At 35.7% G+C, this 24,036-nt stretch overlaps 2 protein-coding genes and 1 long non-coding RNA gene across 5 annotated transcripts in view; 2 read left to right on the forward strand and 1 right to left on the reverse strand.

The window, feature by feature from the left end:
* LOC132131520 (CD276 antigen homolog) overlaps nt 1-24,036 on the forward strand; it is a 440,273-nt gene that overhangs the window by 155,058 nt on the left and 261,179 nt on the right. The gene's annotated exons all lie outside the window — the stretch shown is intronic.
* LOC132131525 (uncharacterized) overlaps nt 1-24,036 on the forward strand; it is a 187,221-nt gene that overhangs the window by 52,159 nt on the left and 111,026 nt on the right. The gene's annotated exons all lie outside the window — the stretch shown is intronic.
* On the reverse strand, nt 777-10,214 carry LOC132131522 (CD276 antigen homolog). Its single transcript, XM_059543579.1, has 4 exons — nt 10,083-10,214; nt 2,163-2,203; nt 1,725-2,057; nt 777-1,263 (listed from the first exon to the last, which is right to left on the reverse strand). Exons 1-4 carry the CDS (start codon nt 10,091-10,093, stop codon nt 1,088-1,090), a joined length of 561 nt encoding a protein of 186 aa, XP_059399562.1. The 5' UTR covers nt 10,094-10,214; the 3' UTR covers nt 777-1,087.

A 24,036-nucleotide genomic window follows, 5' to 3' on the forward strand; every position in this document is an offset into this window, starting at 1 on the left:
TGATTTTTTTTTAAATTCTTATTTCATTTATCCATCCATCAATTCAGAAGTTTGTGATCTGTATTTTTTTCTTTTGTTTTTTACTTTATCAATGCTGCATTTATTTGAATTAAAAATACAGGGGGAAAACTGTAATTGTGAAAAATTACTACAATTTTAAATGTTTTCTATTTTAATGTACTTTAAAATATAAATATAATGTATTCCTGTAATCCAAATCTTAAATTTCATTAGCCAGTAATCCAGTTTTCATTGTCACATGATCCTTCAGAAGTACACACACACTAGTGTACATTGTTACAAAATATTTGTAGTTTGATTAAATATTGTTCTTTTTAACATTTTATCAAATAATGCTGAAAAATTATCACAGGTTTAAAAAATAAATAAAACAAGCACAACTGTTTCCAACATTGATAATAAATCAGCATATTAGAATGATTTCTGAAGGATCATGTGACACTGAAGACTGGAGTAATGATGCTGAAAATGTTGCTTTGCATCACAGGTATATATTATATTCTAAAGTATATTAAGTAGATAAACATTATTTCAATACAGTTGCAATAGTTGACTATTTTTCTTTTTGATTAAATAAATGCAGGCTTGGTGAGCATAAAAAACAAAACAAAAAAAACAACAACATGTAAAAACATTAACATTAACAAACACCTCAAATTTTTGACCATCAGTGTATAACTGCAATAAATAAATAAATAAATGTTTTATTAATAACGGTATGGAGTTTGGTAAATGTGTAGTTTTACTGTTTACTTGCAAGAAACACATAAAGAATACAAAATACATTTATTCCTTCAAACACACGTGTGAACTGTTAAGGCAGCAACATATTTGATAGGCAAAATGTTCCTATTTCAGAGTTTCAAGATCTCATTCTGTTATACAATAAGAACAAACAGAGCACATTGTTTTCAGCAAGAGTATATCAAGAGAGAATCTGCAACAGAAAATGTGATTGAGCTTGGCATGCCACTCTGCTTCTGATGTGAACACTCATTTGTTAGCATGTCCTGGAAAATACAGGCTGCTCAGATGCTGCTGACGCATACAGAGTGCAACAGGCCCTTCAGTTTACCACAGGTGCTTCTCTATATGGAGGAGTCCTTTTCCTGCGAATTTTGAAAACGGCTATAATCATGGAAATTAATAGAATGATAATGCAAACACAGATCACTATTGATATTGTTCCTGGTTCATGGTTTTCTTGTTTAGGAGATTCTTTATTAGGAACTGCTGTTGAATCTGCAACAAAAAAATGTTCAGAACAAAACAAATGTTCAGAGAGAGAGACATTACTGTACTGTGATAAGACAACATATTTGTCTATAATTCATACTGTATATGGATCATACAGCATTCAGACTGTTTTTAAAGGGGCTGTATGTAATTTGTTTTGACTGTACTAATGCATAAAAATAAAATAATATGTTTGCAGATTTTTAGGAAACATGCTATAAGTTCACACATTTGCTTCTCTGAAAAACAATGTTACAGCGAGTTATTCTGCTTTGAAACGTGCGTTCCGTATTGTAATGTCTGTTTTTGTTTTGGGCTTTGTAATTCTGCCTACCGACAGTTTATCCAATAGCATTTTGACAGTCAAGGTTTTTTAATTTGGACTAAAATACCAAATTATTTCAATGTCAAAGTTACATACAGCACCTTTAAAACCTCAAACATAAATGAACATTTTTTTTACGCACCATTAATGAACAGCCGTACAATCTCCTCTTTAGAATCAGATGAGTGTATGATGAAGCAGCTGAACTCTCCTTCATCAGTGCGAGTAAGATTGATGAGTTTGATGGAGAAGTTTCTTCTCTCATACTCTTCTGGGAAGGTTTCAGCTCTGTTCTTGTACTGTGGGTTCTGTCCTGCTACTGAATCTTTACCACTAATTATATCATAAACAGTCTCACTGTCTTTGTCTCTCCAAAGCACATTAATATCTTGAAGTTTAAGATCATGTTCATCTGAAGAACACGGCAGGACAACAGAACCACCGATAAACCCCTCGACTGGGACCTGCAGAGACACTGAAATCACAAACACTTTAATTGTAAACACTCTGATATATATATATATATATATATATATATATATATATATATATATATATATGTAGTTTCTTTTGTGCTCACCTTTGTTTATCAGCACTAAAAATGCACAGATGAAGCAGTATCTGCAAAAAGAAAATAAAAAATAATAATAATTAAAGTTCCTTTAACTTCGTCAATCTCAACCATTAGAATCAGTTTAATCTCATTGTTTGAGACGAGCAGAACTGATCAGCAGTGATCACAACAGTTAGAAATGCTTTCTAACTTGTGATGAAGTCAACACATTTACAACACTAAAAGCATTATGGGAAGTGACTGCTGATTATAATGCACATTAGCTTAGAACAATAATGTTTACGTTTTATACAATTTAATAACAATATAAAATTTGCCTGCTGGTTTACATTCGAAACTAACTGATTTGAATTACAAATGAGATGAATTCCAAGATCATGTGTGCTTCCTTCATGTGCTATCTGAAACTTCCTACTTCCTACTTTACATTTACGCATTTAGCAGATGCTTTTATCCAAAGTGACTTACAGTGCATTCAGGCTAACATTTTTTTACCTAATGTGCTCCCTGGGAATGAAGCCCACAACCTTGCGCTGCTATCGCAATGCGATACCAATTGAGCTTCAGGAACACTTAGATTAGGTTCAACTGTCTCCGAAAGCCCGATATGAACATTCTGTCAACTCAAGGGTTGATCCAGAAATGTGTGATTAACTCTAGAACGGGTGCAGCTGAAAGTGTGAGAAACAGCAAACAGTCAATCACACAGAACATGGAGCTCATCGGTTTGATTCACTTCTCATGAGTCGGTGCAATTCACTGCTCTGTTGAAGATTAAGAGATGTCATCGTTATTAAAAATATGTATTTAAATGCATTTACAGGGCATAAATAAACACTGCTGCTGCAGCATAATTTTGAGAAGGCAAACTGTTTTAATTTGGAGCAATAGATAAGGGGGAGTGGCTTATTGTGTTAGACTCATGTCACTTTGTTCAGTTTATTGGTCCAGTTTACAATCTCTAACCCAGAATAAAAGCTGCTCAATAGCAGTGTAGTGTAACCATGGCGACAGAACCTGCTCAAAACCAACCCACCTTCTTGATCCTGACAACTCAGAGTTTGCTCAAATTAAACACGAACTTACCTGAAAAACCAAAACAGGCCCCAAATCACATTCAGTGTGGACAAACTGTTTGTCATTTAATGACCCTTTTAACCATTTTTAGACAAGTTATTTTACTGAAAAAATACTTATTCAATATTTTATTTTGATGTTGATGTTCACTCAAAAATAAAATTATGTAATTAATAACTCACCCTCATATCGTTCCAAACCCGTAAGACCTCCGTTTATCTTGGGAACACAGTTTAAGATATTTTACATTTAGTCCGAGAGCTCTTAGTCCCTCCATTGAAGCTGTGTGTACGGTCTACTGTCCATGTCCAGAAAGGTAAGAAAAACATCATCAAAGTAGTCCATGTGACATAAGAGGGTCAGTTAGAATTTTTTGAAGCTTCGAAAATACATTTGGGTAAACCGAAGGCTTGAATCAAGGGCAATCATCACCAATGACGCCATTACGTCGAGCACAAAAGAACCAGTGAACTGTTTTCTTCAAAAGGTTTATTGAATCGAACTGTCAGAAAGAACTACTGGTGATCCGAAAACCGATGCAACTGGTTCTTGACTCATGAACGAGTCAATGTTTCGTTCATTATCTGGCTCGGCTCGGTGTTCATCTTCAGTTCTCTCTTCACAGCAGTTCAGTCAGTGTACTGTTTGAGTAAATGAATTACTCCGGGATATTGGTTTGTTTTAACTCAGAGGGAGTGTCAGCCACATTAAAAAAGTTAACAGCTTAAGTCATTTGTGGATTAATGCGTATTGGAGACACGAACCGTTTAAAATGATTCAGTTCAATTTGGGCTGTAGCTATTGAATATTTTAGTAATCGAGTATTCTACCAAAAATTCCATCGATTAATCGAGTAATTGGATAAAATGTGTTTTTGCTTAAAGTGCAATATTAATTATGCAAGAGAAAATAAGACTAAAGTTTCCTTTTTCAGAAATATTTTATTTTTATTTTTTAAATGCATAGAATGCAATGCATACATCAAAAATAAACATTTAATTAATACCCATTGTTTCTCTGTCTGTACTTGTACTGTGAACAGTAACAAAAAAGTTGACAGATGAATTAAGTCCATTTAAGTGCCATTCAGTTGGGGTTTTAAATAAAGCATTTTCTGAGATGCACATTAAACACATAAAACACAAAACATTAATTTATTTTATCTTTTAATTATTGAAAATCAACTTAACTTTTTGGTAAACAAAGGGGATTTACTATTAAAAATAAAACATGGAAGAAATGTTGTGTGATTAAACCTTAAAAAAATAATGTTTGATTTTTTTTTTTTTAGTAGTAGGCTATGTACATTCTGGTAAACAACAATCTTTAATTGGACTTTTGTTTTGACGGATTGACGTACTTTTACAGTTCTGTGTATGTGATGTGACGCTAGTTTTACTCAAATCAAACGGTCAAATGCTCATGAAGTGACCGTCAGAGCAGTTCTGGAGATGTTTTTCATGTGTTCACGTACTTATTTAGTGAGACAGCAGACACTGAAATCACCGGAGCGTGATTCAGATTTAAATAGACTGTTCCGGCTTAATATTTACAGATATTAGTCCATATCGTGATTTGATGTAGGTGCAGGGCCGTCGCTAGTGGGGTGAAAGGTGGTGATGATTATAGGGGCCCACGGCTGAGGGGGGGGGGGGGTGGTTGGGGGGGAGGGGCATCCCAACGATCTGGGGCCAGCCTAAAGAGATGCTCAGGACAGTTGCCGGGCCACTGCTGCGCGTCGTCATGAAAGCGTATCTTTTTCACGTGTTTTTAAGCCTTACCGCTTGTCGACTTTAAAGCATCCAAACACAAGACGCAGAAAAGATGAACTGAGTAGCTGGTTACTCGCACGCTGTGTTCAGCGCACGCGGAGAGAGAGCCGCGTATCACGGACAGCGACACCAAACCGAGCTCTCTTCTGCGAAGTTCTCCTCGAAGTCCCTCCTGTACCTGAACGAACAAATACCAATCGCAGTTTGAACAAACAAAAAGATGTGAAAGAGCCCAATACCGTTCAGGTGTTCAGGGCTCACGCAGAGAAAGGCGTCTCAAAACGCTTGAACACCAAATTTGCTTCTTTTTGCTCGTTCCGACAAATACATACAAAATATGTCAAAATACCTGCCTTAGAAAGTATGCTCGAAAAAACTGTCAGTTATTTCTTAAGTGAAAGTAAACAGTTGAGGAAAAAAAATAATTTTGGATGTGTTCATCGTCTCTTAAAGTGACCGTGCCTAATTTAGCTACTAGCTGCTGTAATGTTAACCAAAGAAAATGAAAGAAAACCACTCACTGCTCTTGACTAAATTACTTTGTAGTTTAAAAAATAATTTATTCAAAAATTATTCATACACCAGATATAATTTTATATATATACATACATATATATACATACATATATATATATATATATATATATATATATATATATATATATATTACTAGTAGGTACAGGACACTATGATACATTTATGTAAGTGAGCAGGCTATAGCTAAATTAAACGAAATGTGACATATTATACCCAAAGAATCTTCATACAGTGAACTACTAGGGAAATTGATAAAAAATGAAGCATTGCTTGGTAATTGATCAACAGAGTATTGATAGTTGTGTAAATATTGTCATAAAAACAGATGTCTGTAGTTTTGGTTGATTGTAATGCATTAAATACATTCCTATCAAAGTTATGACATTATCAAGACAAATTTGTTCTGACACAGTTTAACTCTAAGTTCTTTTCATATTTTATATCAATTTTAGAAGCAATAGCAAATAAAACTGTAATGTGAGAAATGTTGAAGGTGTCTGAATAAATTTTGGTTTGATTGTATATTTCATTTTACATTGAAGACTATCCAGTGCTATATTTTACATTTAATTATTCGTTTTCTGTACCTGGACACCTACTTGACCAAACTTGAAAAAAACTTAAACATTGTTTAAATAGCACAAATAAATAAAAATGAACGAACATACAAATTAAACAATTTCAAACAGGGGCCCACTGGTACAACTTTCACCAGGGCCCCGCAAACCCCAGCTACGGCCCTGTGTAGGTGCAATGACCTACTTTTGATTAATACATTCAAAGTTTGGCAATTTCCGTGCCATTCCGTGTTAAACTGTAAAATCCGTTTTTATGACTGGATTCCGCGATTCCCTCCGCGTTTACTGCATCGCGGGAATCATAGGGCCCTAGTTGCGGTATGCCAGCTTTATCTTGCAATGGAAACACGCCACAACGTTCTCTTTACGTTTGCACGTGCCTCAAATCAAAACACTGCTGACTCCATGCAGTATGCGATTTCGGACGCAGCGCTTGTGTCTCCTTTCGCTTTCTGGGTGACGTAAACGCGTTGTGTCACATTAAAAAAATCATTGCGAAAGAACCTGACGTAAGATTTAAAATAAATTAAAAGAGGCTTCGAGGCAGAGGAATTTGCCTCGATAATTTTTTGTAATCGAGTTACTCGAGGAATCGTTTCAGCCCTAATTTGGTGAACTGGTTCAAAAAGACCCGGTTACATCGAATGATTCATTCGCGAACCGGATATCACAAACTGCTGTGTTTTGAACTCTCTCTCACAGAAGACACGGAAGAGAAGACAACGCTGAATAAAGTCGTAGTTTTTGCTATTTTTGGACCAAAATGTATTTTTGATGCTTCAAAAGATTCTAACTGACCCTCTGATGTCACATGGACCACTTTGAAGATGTTTTTCTTACCTTTCTGGACATGGACAGTAGACCGTACACACAGCTTCAATGGAGGGACTGAGAGCTCTCGGACTAAATCTAAAATATCTTAAACTGTGTTCCAAAGATAAACGCAGGTCTCACTGGTTTGTAACAGGGCTGGACTGGGACAAAAAATCGGCCCGGGCATTTTTGTCCAGACCGGCCCACTATATGATCATAAACACCACCCATCTTTGCACGCCCTTAATTATATGCATACCAACTCCTATTCATTAAAACCACTAATGCCATGTAATGAGTGAGTATAGGAACGAGTGAGAGTTAACAGATGAAATAAGTCCAAATTGTTTATTTATTAATACAGTTGAACTATACTCCACAGCGGTGAATCCTAAAACAAGCTATAAGCGGCTCTGGCATAGCAATACCAGTGTTTCTTACAGGATTTTTGTTAAAACTATGGTGGTGTGTCCTCGGTCCTTCTAGGGGGGTTCGGGGGCAGGCCCCCCCGTGAGAAAAGTTTGTGCATTTTAATGTTAAATTCATTAATCTGGTGCACTTTGAGAGTTCAAAATTAAAAGCTCCAACCCATATTCAGTGTGCAAATTAAACAAAGAAAAATTCAAACCTCTTTTATTTACAGTGTCTATTTACATTACACCTATACATAATAATAGTTATAATATTAATCCAATGACAGTAATAGCCATATTTTGTAAAACAAATTCACAAAAAAATAAAGGAAACTTTCTTAATTAGTTGTACCAATTTCTATACTTGAAAGAGATAAGCACATGATCTTTTATTTTGACGCAAACTGCATCAAGCTTTTATTTTGGTGGAAAACATGGTTTACAAACGCCTCTTATTAAATTTCTAGTGAATTGCGGTAATCGTCAACTATGCAGATGTGGAAATAATCTACACTCATGACATGGCCTAAGTGTTTTGAAAGTAGTTATGCTTACCGCAGGCTCTACACTTTCTCATCTCTCTCCTGATCCTCCGTCCTCACTATCATCATCTGCCACAGGAGCTGATGAAGGTCAGAAAACATATATTTTGACACAGTTTACAGTGTCTGCTTTAAGGGCCTGGTTCTATTTTTTCACGCTATTTATCTGCACATTCCTTGCGTTTGCATTTAAAGTTGTGTTTAAAGTTGTGATTGGGCCAGCCCAGTGTCAATCAAGAAAAGAGCCAATGGGCCGCTGATCTACGTGTTTCATGGGCTGGTCTGTCAGAAAAAAAAACTAACACTGACTTTGACCAATGCATTACACTGGCACAAACCCGGCGCCGCCAATTAAGCAAAGCAAAACAAAACGAATGGGCCGCCGATGTACAAATTTTATGGGCCGTTAAAAAAAAAAAAAAAGTATGAGTATGAGATATATCGGCCCAAAAAGCACGTCGGCTCACCGGGCAAATAATTCATAATTCATTCATTACATTTATATAGCGCTTTTCTAGGCACTCAAAGCGCTTTACATAGTCTGGGGGTATCTCCTCATCCACCACCAGTGTGCAGCATCCACCTGGATGATGCGACGGCAGCCATAGTGTGCCAGAACGCCCACCACACACCAGCTTACTGGTGGAGAGGAGATAGAGTGATGAAGCCAATCAGAAGATATGGGGATTGTTAGGATGCCCGGTATGCCCAATGGCCAGTCCAGCCATGGTTTGGAACGACATGAGGGTGAGTTATTAATGACATAATTTTTATTTTTGGGTGAACTATCCCTTTAAAGTGATAAGCTTAGGGCAGGGCTATTCAGTTAGTTTCATTTGAGGGCCAGAATATCGAATTGAAAATTTGAAGGGGGCCGGGTAGGGGCGGTCATCCCATGTCTTTTTGGGAGTGGGGGGTATACAAAATAAGAAATTAAATTGAAGGATATATTCAGCTGTATATAAACATAAAAGTATTACTAAGAATCCCGAGTAGCAATACCAAGAATAACATCTTTGAAAGGTTAACATTAGTCTCATCAATCGATTAAAAAATAACTAATCAATCACACATTTTTTATGTAATTAATTGTGATTAATTGCATATAAATATATTCATGTTATCAGAATTTCACATTGAAACTCCAAATTAATGAACAAATAACAAAGATGGTATATTTTAAATACGGTTTAATGGCACCTTTTTACCAAGTAGTGTACTGTTAATTAAGGCCAGTATCATTGATACCAGTAATGTTACTGATATCTCTCTTAAATTCATTTTCTGCAAAATGTGTGTTAAATGGCCATAAACAGGTTTTCTCATTATATATAATGTATCTATAAACTAAATCTAATTTGTATATTAATGTGTTTTTGGGGCAACATAAATTAAGTATAATAATGAGAGTAATAATTGACAAGATTTTCATAATAATATATAATATATCATAGAATATTGAAATATAATTATTTTCCCTGTTCATTTGTTCCCAAAATGTGTAATAAACATGTCCCAGTGTCCTTATATGAGGAAATGTATGAAATCAACGCCCTGTTTAATAACAGAAAGTCATATTTTGATTTGAACCACATAAGATTTTCCTGAGATGTTGATTTATGACACACAATTTAAAAAAATAGACAGATCTAATTAATAATTACTAAATATTACAATATTTCCATAAGAGTGTCACTAAATTAATTTAAGATATTTTTGATGACCAAGGAGAGGGAGTGGTCATGGTCAAACATCCAATAATTTGGTATCTCTGAAAAGCCCTGAATGTGCTCTGTACAAGACATCCTGACTTAAAACTGTGGTATGTACAGTCTCTGAGAAATTCACTAAAATATAATATCCTCATATGAGGCCGCAGGGTCTCAAGAGGCTAAGGAAGTATTATCACCCATCCTCCATGCTAATGGATAGATCAAAACATTAGTTATAGCTATTTCTTTGAGTATTTATCCATCGTTACTAATCAGATCACGAATAATGCATTAATGACGATACAAATACTTGTTTACTAATGCTAGTTTAAGTGAGAGCCAACACAAACCAGGCCAAATGCACATGCGAGCAAACTATCACTTTTTCACATATCGCGGCAGATCTTAAAGTGAAACGTGTGGGAAGTAGCCTACAAATCGTTACGATTAAACAGAATGTCACTGAAAAAATATAAACATACCCGATGATCATGGTGTCCCGATATAAATAATGGATATTTTACATAATATTTCTAAAATGATATTTGTAGGAAAACTGAAAGTACGCGGTTATGCAAACAGATGTGTTTATGACATTCAACTATCGCGAGAGTGAGTCGTAAGCATACAGTGCGGTTTGCTCTCGCGGTACTTTGGTACGCAAATCCTCTTCTTCTTATATAATTTGCGGCAGGCTAGGCGCATCACTGTCGTATTACTGCCCTCCTCCGGTCATCTGGATACTCCGCTTAACATTTAAATCCTTGCGTAAAGGCCGGTGGTCTCATTGATCAAACTCTCCGTAGATATCATTCTAAAATTGTACGTATGCACAAATGGTAGATTTTGCGTGCGCACAAAAGTTTTTAGATTTATAAAACCATTCGTACGTACAATATCGAAGTGGGCATTATTAATCATTGTTTTCACAAAACTATTTTCTCACAACATGAGAACTGCAGTTTGAAGATGAATCATTTTACACCTAAAGCACTTCTCACTGTTATTAAAACAGCATACCACAGGAAAAGTGATCAAGCGCATCCAATAAACATGCCTACATTTTTATCATTTTTAACATCTGCGTAATGACTTTATGTAATTTCTGTGATTATCTCCATTAAAGGGGAACTAAACCCCTGTTCAAAGCATGACTTCACCCACTGGCAATATTTGAAAAATGCTGAAAATTGGGCAGAGCACAGCGGAGATAGAGGGGACAAACCGAGGGCGGGGCGGAGCTGGTGGGGTGTGAACCTGAGACCTGCAGTGATCATAGACTGTAAAAGAAATGGACACAGCGACCCCATTGGATTCAACGGAGACAAGTGAAGTCAATTAGAAGCACGCACTTCCTGGGGGTCGAGCGAACTGCGCAGACTCAAACTGAGCTTGATGACATAGATGTCACGTGAGCAACCTGTAAGTCTTCTAACCGCTGTGCCAAGAGAAATCTGAATCACCCACCGAGTCTTGCAGATGCTGCTGAATTATTTTTGTCCTGTTGCTTTTATGGACTCTCTATGGGCTTCTCCCTTGACTTTATGCCTCCATGTCCCCCCGATTGCCTCATAGACAGTAAAAGATTGCCTGCGAGCTTCTCCTCCTGTCCATACGGTAATTTCTCTACTGTGCAACAGAAAGTCCCAGGTTATGACGCAATCGTTACCCTTTTTTTTACAAAAACTGCTTCTACGGGGCCACAACATAAGATACAACGTAATGGGGCCTTTTATACTTAATGAATAATGAATGGACAAATGGAGTATTTAAACGCCTCAGATGTAAAGTTATCCACTGTCAAAGTGACGCCAAAATGCGTTGGAGTAGCAATCCTGCGTAAAATGCAGTTTGCACACTCCAGCTCTAGGTGGGAACTCATGGTCTTCGAGGGCAAGTGCATGCAACCACTGGCTCTTAATTTTGTCAAGTCTGCTGTAAAACTATGCAGTCCAGCAGTGCTGTTGCAACCAGCAATACTACACCTACGTACCATCCTGTCCACTGTAAATAAATCTACGCTAACTTGAAGCTATCCTAACTGATGCATAACTTTGCTACTAACTAACTATGCTTCTAACAATACTAACATTACACTAATAACTATGCTAATTAACTACATAGGTTACACAAAATAATCTAACTATATGAATGCTATGCTAAATAGAAGCTAAAAAAGTCTATCCTGGTCATTTTCAATACTCGCAATTCCAACTCCTTACTCGCTACAGTGGTTTTGATGGAACAAAATGGTTTTATACTGCTAAGGGCGTGGTGAGCTGGAAACTGCTTACGTCACCTGCCACCGCTTACGTCACGTACCACCGCAAACATCCTATAGGAAAAATCAACTGCAGTAGCCACCATTCAACCTGAAGAGGGCAGCACTCAGACGTTTTTACACCATATATTGTAGAATTAAAACACTTTATACTCAAATGTCAAAAAAGTTACTCGAATCAATGAATAGCACAAATAAAGCACCATTCTTACATATCATTAACTAAAAGAAGTTGATTTAGGGTTTAGTTACTCTTTAAAGAGAGTGGAATATTTAATGTAAATGTTTATATCGAAATGAAAACAGATTTTAAAATAGTTGTTTTCTTCATTACTTTTCTAACTCCAGGAAAAAGAGTGCAAACACATGGTCTAGAATGTCTGTACATTGCGTACATATTTACGGCAAGTTTATTTTGTATAAATCCTAATATGTGGGTGGAAAATTGCGTATGCATTTTCTATGCCCATTTTGTGCAACGTTTATAAATGAGAGCCCAGGGCCTGTATTCACAAAACATCTAAAGGCTAAAATTAGCTCCTAACCATAGACTGTTTAACTTGCAGATTTAGGAAAAAATCAAAAAAAAAAAAAATAGTGGGCTTGTCAGTCCTAAATTTAGGACTCCTACATTTTTGCTCTAAGAGTATTTCACAAAGCACTAAAAAAAAAAAAAAAAAAAAAAGGAAATATCATAAAATGGCTGTTTCCAGCAATCTACCTTGGAATATAAACATTTTTTTCTAATTGGTTTGGTTTGGAGGTTATCCCTAATCAAAATGTTTGATAAATATATGTTCTCGCTTCCAGTATGATTTTATTACATGTTTGCATGCAGGGGCGTCATGCATTCATGATTTTTGAGGGGGCACATTTGGGGGGGGGGGGGGGGGGGGGTCGGGAGTATAAGTCATTCTACGAAAGCACTGTATAACTGATATAGGCTTATTTTTTTATTATTTTTTTTCCTTTTTATTCAAAACAATTCCAAACATGCTTATATATCAGGAAATATCTCGTTTCTCAAATATGTGTAGGTAAACGCGTTTTGCACCTTTATAGATTGTTATTAGATCAATATATGGAAATGTAGTGTAATCTATTAACTACACATAAAAACCTGACTTTTTACTTAAGTGCCATATCATGCCATAAAATATTTTTAATACGACTGAATTTGCATTTAATGTAAATTTTAATAACAATATTGTAAGATACTTATTTTAACACTTTCATTTTACAGAGAGTAAAGAACATTTACATTATCAAAAAACATTTTCATTCAGTCTAGCCAGAGTTCAGGCACTCTCAAAAACTCCCATTAAAATCACTGAAGCACTTTACATTATGAAACGAATATCTTACTTACATTCGTACGCACATCTGCACTTTTTGTTGTTTCTGATGAGAGAATTCGCTAAATAATTCAGTCAGCGAGCAAGTGAACAAAACACTGCGTTTCAGTGATGACTCTTCTGGACGTCTCTCATTGGCCATTGCATCCATAAGCGCAACAGAATAGTTTCTGATTGGTTATCATGAAGCGTTGTACGAACGCGTCTGTCTCTGGCTCAGCGCCAGCCAGCGAATGCAGATTTGAATTTAGCAGCTGATGCTGTGCACTGAACGATCTAATCACACCGCTGTGATTGTATCAAATATATAAAAAATATTAATCTGCATTTTTTTTTTTTTTGTTTGGAAGCTGCATTTAAAATCCACTAGGCTCAGAAATCTGAGGGGGCACGTGCCCCCTCACTTTGAATGGGCACGACGCCTCTGTTTGCATGTCTTACTATCAGCCATGATTTTTCTGCTAATTAAAAGGCTGTTTATTTGCATATTACCAAAACTTGGTTAGTCGCTTAGTCGCAGGGAGAAAAAGAAATACACATGAAGTGGCGAAATCACTGTCCGTGACGGATAAATCGTTAACGACTGGTCTATGTGGTAATATAGTACATCTGACAGGACGTCCATATGCTCACCTTACATTCATCGACCTCAACTATGGTTTATCATCTGAGATATGTTGGTAGTAACTTTATATGGCAGCTTAATCTAATATTAGCCTAGAAAAAAGTGCGCTGTTTTTTGTGTAAGCTGAACAGTAGCGTACTTGGGCTACCGCAGGACAGATGGAGGCGCTAGGACGATAATTTGCTCTTAAAATACTTCATCATTTTTGGTCATACATATAAGAGTAATGCATCTTTTCTATTTGTAAAGACTACGTTTATTCATGTGCACTCAGACAAAATGTGCTTTTGTAAAATAAAGCAATCATGATGTGCTTTCTGCCGTCTTGGACTCTGTGAACTTGAGCGTGTCATTTCGAAACTCTGTGGATGCTTGCCTTATTACAGACATGAAAAATATATCTACAGAGAGTGAAAATTTTAAATGAACCAATTCAAACAGAAAACAGATATTCCCCCAATATATAATCCGTATGAAACACGCATACAGGTCATGTGCAGACTTCATCTATTAAACTGAAATCAGAAAGCACTAGTATAACAATAAATTATGACATTACAATAAAGGCTAACAAAGTTTTCACTAACAAATTCATTATTATTATACTTGCCTGTGCATGTGGCAAGTCATTTTTGCGTGTGCTTAAGCGCTCATTAGGCAATGTAAGCAATTAAAGGCTCATTATTATGATTTATATGGTTTATTAATAAAAGTGCTAAATATATATATATCTTACTTGTTTAATTTGTGACACTTAGCCTGCATTTTAAAATCTTTATTTGAATATGGGAATTAACATTTTTATTTTAAAACCTTTATTTGAATATGGCAACATAATATTGTGCTCTACAACATATTTATTAATAAATCTCTGACAGAGACTATCAGCCAATCACTGTGTGCATGGTTAGTAAGTATGCTGACATCATCCTTAGCAACGAGGTCAACCCCGCCCCTTACTCTTAGCTTAAGACTTCTGTCTATTCCTTATTAAAAGTTTGTCGCAGCAGCCTTGTGAATAGTTTTCACAAAATGGACATGGAAATGTGCGTACGTAATCTCCCATGCACATATCAGGATTTATAAAAAATATACTAGGCGTAAATATGTGCGTACTGTACGGACACTCATGCATACGCACTCTTTTACTGGAGTAAGTGAAATAAGAAAGCAAACAGAATGATTTTAAAGTCTGTTGTACATTTGACATACAGTTTTAGATAAAATATGATCCTCTGAATAAAGAAGTTAAGCTTGAAATTTCATGAAATTATTATCAAGAAATTACAACATATGTAAGATATATGAACTTAAACAGAAATATTTGCAGTGGCTGTGCTACTGTGGTATGTGACGTGTGACTGGAGTAATGATGCTAAAAACTCAGCTTTGAAAGTCAGCTTTGATTGTTCCTAAAGCTGAGTTTTTAGCATCATTACTCCAGTCACACGATCCTTCAGAAATTCTTCTAATATTCTAATTTTATATAAAAAAAACACCTTTATTGTTATTATTATTAGTAGTATTAGTATTAATGTACAGGGCTGAGAATATTTTTTCAGTTTTTTTTTTTTTTTTTTGGATAAATTGAAAGAACAGCATTTTTTAAAAATATTTATTGTTTTATTTATTATCACGTGTGTGCTAAATAAAAGTTTTAATTTCTATATATATTGACTCCAAGCTTTTGAATGGTATAGTGTATATTGTTAAACTTGGAGTAAGACTGGATGCAGAATGTTTAACTTTGATCACAGGAATAAATTAAATTGTAAAATAGATTCAGATAGAAAGGAGTTATTTTAAATAGTAAAAATATTGAACAATATTACTGCTTTAGCAAACTAGTATTGACCGGTATTGTGTCATGTTGAAATATAAATGAACATCACATAACTAGCATTTCCAAAGGGTATATTTTTTATGTGTTCTCAAATAAACTAAATGATAAACTACATTATTAACAGTATTGTGAAGGTCACTGATACTAGTAGTACAATATAACATTTAGATGATGATGATTTATTTTTTTTATTTTTTTGCAATAGCCTGTTAAGCAAGCTATGGTAAATGTGAAACCTATAAGATTTTTTTTAAGCATTCTATTTTGTTTTATTTATTTAATTTTGTATTTATTTTGTTAAAATTATATCTAGCGTATTTTAAAAGTTTTCTGTGTTTATTTATTTATTGGTAAAGTTCTTTCCTAGTTAATCATTTGGTGCCTATAGCCTGCGTTTAAAAACTGAGGTTCTGCTACAGTAGTTGCTGTTTTGTTTTGACGGTTAATATTTTATAACGTTAATAAAAAACAAGAAAAAAAACTATGTTTTTGTAATGTGTGGTGCTTTGGTTTGGTATTGTTGTGGCCCCCTTCCTCAAATATGATGATGGAAAAAAAAAAACCTACCATAGGGGTGAAAATAGAACTTTAATCAAATAAAAAAGTAAATGAATAAATTGTATTATTTACAAATTACAACTGTAGCTCTCGACATTTACCTATGGCTATAACTTTATTATGACTCTAATTTATTTTATAGTCTCAAGCATTCAGAAATCATGCAAAAGGAAATTAAGCAGTTTTACTATGATAAAACCATGGTTTATTTTTTCAAGGGTTGTGATATCCACGTTTTTTGTTGAAGAAATTATAAAGGCTGTGTCATCTATAGCAAAAAGGTGTTCAAAAATGAAAGATTAAGTGACTATTTGAATTAAATGTTTGGGCAGTAGCCTAAACAAGGATTTGATTGTCCTGTAAGTGTAACAGCAGCAATTACATGGCATTCGGCTCTCTTTGCAGGCATTTGTCATAACGTACATAAATTGTTTATTTTGTATTTGCCTACATTATGTATTTTAACAGTATTATTATTAACCCATTATTATTGCCTCATTGTTTTTTATATTACATTTTAAAGGCTATTGTCTGTTTTTATAGCAGCAACAACAACAAAATATTACAGTATATTAATACTTCTTTGTAAATTATTATTTGAAGTAACAAAACCATGGTTAATTTGCAGTTACCATGGCTACAAGAATGATGATTTGTGGTGTTATTGTTAAAACCATGGGTAATTTTTGTAAGGGAACCTGAAAAAAAAAAAAAAAACTTTCACAGTAATGTGCCTAAAAGTGATGAAAGGGCCTTGTTATTACCTAAATGATTTATATTTTATTTTAATATATATTAAAAATGTATAAGGTGTGCATTGTAGCTGACACCTAAATGAACACATTACAATTGTTTTATGACTGCAAGTCTTTCTCCTCAAATGCTATTGAGCTTCAAATTTGCGTTTGAGTCCATGTGAAAAAGTAGCATAATTTACATAGGATTTACAGTTTATTTTAATAAATATCCAACATTCAATTCAATTGTGCTTTATAGCTGTTACCTAGATGAACAATTACAGTTGTTTTTATGACTGTAAGTCATTCTCCTCAAATTCTACTGACGTTAGAAAAGTGTATATAGTACAATATCGCATGTAACTTTAGAGACGGTCCCTAAATTTGAAACTCTCGAACGTCCAACGTCAAGCCAACTTAATGTTTTTATTTATTTATTTATTTGTTTTTTTACTTTCTTAATTTTTCTTTTCTCTTCACCGGACTGCTGATGTCCTTTACCCGGGCATAGATGTCCATCCATCAATTATGAACATTCAGCCGCAAGCTCGCGGTGCGAGCGGTCGCGAGCGCGGATGGGAGAATGGCGCAAGGTTGTTTTTTTTTTTTTTTGAGCAACTGGGATGGTGCACCTCTGGGAGTTGGTGCCAGGCCCGGTTCTAGAACCAAATCACTGAGGGTGCTTCTGAATATAGTGAGGGTGCTGCTTACATAATCATAGGAAATAGCTCAGTCATCAGTCTGAAACATAGTATCTCAAAATTGGGGATGTTGTATACAACAATACTACTGTAATTGCTGTTATGTTAAACAATATATGATCTGGCAGTAAATTATAGAATAGCATGTAAACAAGCAACAATCTTCACTTTGCAAAACATTAAAACATGCCACACATAGCCTACCTACACTGTGGTGATACCCTTGTTGTAACCGGCTTCAACTTCAATTGAACACTCCTAGAATGGCCAAAAGTCAATGCCTTACACACGTCTCTCTCCATGACGGTGAGAGACACATTTTTACATAACAAGGCAGAAAATGTACCAAGAACATCCAACCTAACTTGAACATAAACACACGTAACTTTACTAACACAAACCCCAACCATATTGCTGTAATAACGCATAAATCAACTCCCAACAAACAATTACCCATAATGCACTAGCGCTGACTGCCGGGTCTGTACAATATGACAACCATGACAACACATCAACACCCAACCAGTCATTCATTGTTAGCGTTATGCATAAACATATTGATAAAGCACTGCTGCAGTAACGTTATTACACCAAGGTATTGCTGCTATATTCTTTATGACAACTCCAATAACAACGACAAGCAGTTAAAAACAATTGAGCAAAAGACCAAGAAGCTGCGCTAGCTTAACGTTACACAACACACATAACGTTACACAAAATACTTATTGAGCATGCTACAATTATTAATAATAATACTTACAGGTTGTGATTCGGAGGAGGAGGAAGAAGCTAATCCAAATATATTCAGTACTGTAACCTTCCTTCAAACGGCTTGCGAATCCAGACTTGAAAGCATTTATGTTGGAGAACATTATGTTGGAGAAATGTCATCGGGCTAAACTTCTGTGTTAGTAAATATGAACTGTAGCCACTGACTCTTCACATGCTTGTCCCTGGGCAGTGGAAAAAAAGGTCACAGAACACAGCGCGTCTTGTCGACATGATGTTTATCAGCTGAGGTATTTTGAATGTTTTTACGTTTTCGGAGCGGGAAGCACGCACGCAAGCAAAGTGGGCAATTAAAGAGACAGCTTCACCTTTTGCGTATCGCGGTCACGAAAGGACAACTACAATGCATTAAACATGAAAGCATAACGAAATAATTTATTTAATATATATATATATATATATTTGTTTAATTTTATTAATTTATTTATTTTGTGTAGGCTATAGGCAAGAGTGTGAAATCCGTCTGTGTTTTATTTTCGGCAAAATCTCGTTTATGTGTGCTATTAATAATTTTTCATCTGAGGGTGCTTTCACTTTTATTTGAGGGTGCTTAGCACCCTCAAGCACCCCCGTAGAACCGGGCCTGGTTGGTGCCCTACATAGACTGTGTACTCTGCGGTACTGTTGGTCAGAGAAGAAAAGAAATGTCAAATTTGCAGTCACTTCCTCAGTGATGTGTTAGAAACATGTTGCAGTATAGGATAAAAAATAATAATGAAATAATAATAATAATAAAAAAATATTCTAGCCTCTTAAGGAAAGCTCACACTCAGTGCTTTAAGTGGGCCGGTACGCACCGGTACTCAGTACCGCCACTTCCAAATATAGCTCTTGAGCATACCGCCACCTCTCCATGCGCCCAGAACGTGCTTTTAGCGTACCGGTACGCTCATTTGGACATCTGTTTTAATCTTTTGCCTGCGCTGCCGCTTTTCAGAGTGCCCTTCACAATGCAATCTTCCTAATTCGTCCCACCGAGAGCAGAGACTACATTACCCATACACCCTTGAGTTTTGCAAGTGAAAAGCGCATGTGTCGCTTTTGCCGCTGTCAGTAACAGCTCAACGTGGCCGGAGAGAGTATGTGTAACGCGCATACACAGCTCGATAAAAATTCAAATACAGTGAACAACACTTAAAATGTTCTCCTAGAATTAAGCACTGTTGGGAACGTTACTTTAAAAAAGTAATTAGTTATAGTTACTCACTACTTGTTACAAAAAGTAACTGAGTTAGTAACTGAATTACTCTATAATAAAAGTAACTCGTTACCAGGGAAAGTAACTATTTGCGTTACTGTAAAAAAAGTTGCTATATGTCAAAGAATTTGTTTTTTTTAGCAGTTTTCACAAGTCAGTTGAAATAAGTAGAACAGACAGGTGTTCGTACATAACTTTCGAGATTTATTGCACGTCAACAGACAGCAAGAGTTCTATCCTGCACTCTTTGTAAGAAAAGTGTTTTTGGCCACTAGCTTTGTAGATGCATGTGTCACACATTACATGTACACATTACTTGCACGCTCTTGCCTTTGACTACAATGAATTTGAAGTAGTGCTTATATCTCCACCTTAAAAAATGCCAACTTTTCATCAGATTGCTCCTAACTCGCCATTTCTGCTGCTGCTGCGAATCTCTGTTTAGCTGTTGCTTGTGTGTGACTGTGTGTTTGGCGCTGCTGGCGCGTGTGTGTAAAAACACTGGCTCTGATTGGCTACCATGAAACACATGACTCTGCCTTAGCCAATCATAATCGCTTATCTCGTTATTAACCCACCTGCTCACTCGCTGTGTGAGCCAGGGGTGCGTTCGGATTGCATATTAAATCAATGCATAGTAACGCACCGCATTTAACGTTCAGTAACGTTAACGGCGTTGTAACGACGGGAAAAGTAATTATATAGATTACCCCGTTACTGAAAAAATACCATCGTTACCTAACGCCGTTCTTTTAATCGTCGTCATTCCAAACACTGGAATTAAGTACTCTCATTAAGTACATTAAGTACTCTCCTAGCTCTGAGTACTACACCAACACGGTCAGAATAAGATGCCTCGCTAGTTGACACAACACCAAGCCTGAATGATATCGCTGTAGGTCAGACGCAAGCTAATGAAGTAATGCCGTTGCTCTTTCAGGTAGGGTGTCCCGAAATCTAAACTGTTGTCCCGGATCCCGAATCTGGCCCTAATTGTCCCGAAAATTATACTAAAGCAAAATCTTGAGTAGTTATTGTTTGAAAAACATTAAAAACTGTCTGCGGAGGTTGAGTCGTCCTGCAACCAGCCCCCGCCAGCTGCTCATTGGCTGCAGCATCTTTTTTCTAAGTTCTAAAAAAATACCGTAGGCGGCTAGGCATGCATTTAGATATTAATTTATCTAATTAATCTATATGCACAAAGACAATACAACCTTTTTGTCCCCTTTTTGTTTTAAAGCTTGATGAAGACAGTGATGCACGCGTACAGGAGTGATTGACAATTCGCGGCACTGTGTTTTATAAGGTCGTCTGTTGACTGCTATATGTAAAACCCCTTCAATATAGTTGTTGTTACCTCAGGGGATGAGGGGAGTCATCAAAAAAAAGAAGATATATATATATATATATACAGTGTTGGGAAGGTTACTTTGGAAATGTAATAGGTTACAGATTACAAGTTACCCTGATTAAAATGTAATAGTAGTGTAACTTTTTCAATCACTTTATTAAAGTAATGTAACTAATTACTTTTGAGTACTTTTTGATTACTTTTCTAAATTTGTGAAAATTAAAGAATAATAAATAAAAGCATATACATCAACTTAAATACAGTTATCTAATAAGCATGTGACGTATTCTGTGTAATAAACTCCTGAAACATTGGTGTTTTTTTTGAAACTGCTGTCTCTGTATATGATGATAGTTTTCTCAAAATAAGTAAAAAGCACATTAAGTGACACAAAGCAGTTCTAGAAATTATGTGCTCGTGTACTCCTATATTTAGATGGCAGAGGTTGTAAACACTGTGAGCTTCAGTAGGCCTATGTGTAGTAAATGAAATCATGTCTTTGCCATTAATTTACAGGAGGGGTGGACTGGGAAAAAAATTCAGACTGGAAAATTCAAACTCATAGAAACAAATTCATGGACAAAACTATTTTTTGTATGGACCTGACATAAAAAAGGTTTAAATCTTTAATTTGGGGACATGCAAACTAATTAAAAGTTCTCTCCTGAACTGCACCTTCACTTCCATTTTTCTCTTCAGTTTCTTTATTTTGCCGTTATCCATCTCCCTCATGACTTTAATACTCAAGATTGAACAAAACTATACTGTACAATACAATACTCTACAATACAATATCTTTATAGAAAAATCCTAATACTGTACACGAGTCATATTTTTCCCTTACAAAAAATTACCATGCTTTTATTAGCCTATATAAAAGTAAAATAACCTTGTTTGTTTTTTTTTGCAAATGGATTTTTAAATAAATACATTTGTAAAATAATTTTACATTTTTGGTTACCCCAGTTAAACAATAGTAACCATTTTCTCTGGATTTATAGTTAAATATTAAAATGTTAATTTTCGTAAGGTTTGTGTTGTTGTCTGTTGTAGCTCCCCCTAAACCTATAAAAAAAAATCTGAATTTTTTTTTCAGCTAAATTGCTACTGTAACATTACAACAGATAATAATGATGTCCTTTATAGTATTTTGAGTGATGACTGATGAGCAACGTCCTGCTGCTTGATTAAATAAAGAAAAAAACAAAGACAAAAAAAGCATCTTTACAGATGAAACTGACCTAAAACCCTGAACAGGAGTTCTGCTTCTCTGCTCCAGCAGTCCACTCTATTCTCTCTCTCTCTCTCTCTCTCTGTCTCTCTCTCTGTCTCTCTCTCTGTCTCTCTCTCTCTCTCTCTCTCTCTCTCTCTCTCTCTCTCTCTCTCTGTCTCTCTCTCTGTCTCTCTCTCTGTCTCTCTCTCTCTCTCTCTCTCCCTCTCCCTCTCTCGCATTGATTACTCTGAGTCTGATCCAAACCGTTTGGCGGAGGCGCGGAGAACGCGCGAGTGATGACTAACAATTCATGACTTATTAGAGATTTATTTATCAAATGATCGCTTTAGTACATTCGGCAGGCAATTATACAATAATGATATTAAATAGTGGGGCAAAATCGGCTGCCAGGTCACCGGGAATTGTCCCGCTTCTCCCGGTGTCCAGTCCGCGCCTGATTTCCACAGACACAAGTCATATATTGCATTTTTGGAGGTTTATATTAACAGACACTAGTCGATGTCATGTTTTGATTCAAGTGTACTCACCTACTTTTGATTTAGTCATCCAAAATGTGGGATATTCCGTCCGCGTTAGGCATTTAGTTTTTATGACTGGATTCTACGAACCAGACTGTATTTCCGCATCCCGGAAATTATTAGGGCGGTATGTCTCAGAATAGTCAGTGCAATATGGGAAAGAAATCAGTTAAATCTGTATGTGGATGCGTGTAAATATTCAAATGTAATCCCCTTTGTAATCGTTAAAAAATTCGTAAGTAACTGTAATTTAATTACTCATTTTTTCTTAGTAACTGTAACTAATTACAGTTGCAATAATTTTGTAATTAAATTACGTAACGTCGTTACATGTAACTAGTTACTCCTCAACACTGTATATATATATATATATATATATATATATAATATATAGGCTATAATAGAGTACCGGCACCTCTTTTGGGCCACTTAAAGCACTGCTCACACTACACGACATTTGGTGGGACTTTGTTGTTGCAGACAGACTTCCGAAGTCTGCAACAATATCTCTGGACATATCTGGCAGCCAAAATGGAGATCTTATGGTTTCCAAGGTTTTTTTTTTTTTTTTTTGTAAGTATGAGCATTTCAACAACATGATCTGAACAGTCAGATGCTGTGATCTTTTTAAACCTGTTTGATATTATCACCACATGGTCTTTCTTGATATCATGTACCCTAATGTGCAAGGCACAAATTCTATCATAAGAGTTTACACTAATAAACTAATTTAAATGTAAATAAGTGGTGTTTGTACTACTGAACAATGTGATATATTTTATTTACCATCACTGAACAGACATAGACAGCCAGTCTGCATGTATTTCTGCAGATTTTATTTACAGACATACTCAGTGCATACAGTATGTGACTTGGACAGTGAGCCTTAGGATCTCTCCAATGTCTAGCATGAATTCATATGAAAAAAATAAGATTAAAATTAAAAAACAAACAAATAAAAATTAATTGTTGGTCAGGGTTGTCTCTTGGACAAAGATCTTGTGGTTTGTGCACCTTGTTGGTTTTTTTGGTGTAGTATGCGAGCTGCTAAAAAAAAAAGAAGAAAATAACAGATGAGAAATCTTGTGTGGTGTGAGCACCATGGTGACGTAGTCTAATAGTCCTGTATTGTGAGCTTGCGTTAACTCTAACCCAAGCCTCACCCTAACATTAGCCCATTATGAAACCCAACTTTGAAATCTGCTTGATAGGGATGTTGATCCTGGACCAACGAGGATTTTATCCA

This window comes from Carassius carassius, chromosome 48 (genome assembly GCF_963082965.1).
Source record: "Carassius carassius chromosome 48, fCarCar2.1, whole genome shotgun sequence".
Classification (NCBI taxonomy): Eukaryota; Metazoa; Chordata; class Actinopteri; order Cypriniformes; family Cyprinidae; genus Carassius; species Carassius carassius.

Coding starts and splice junctions, on each gene's coding strand:
- LOC132131522 (XM_059543579.1), bottom strand. Junction 2,058..2,162: donor TTTAGTGCTGATAAACAAAG/GTGAGCACAAAA, acceptor TTGTGATTTCAG/TGTCTCTGCAGGTCCCAGTC. Junction 1,264..1,724: donor TGTACGGCTGTTCATTAATG/GTGCGTAAAAAA, acceptor TTTTTGTTGCAG/ATTCAACAGCAGTTCCTAAT.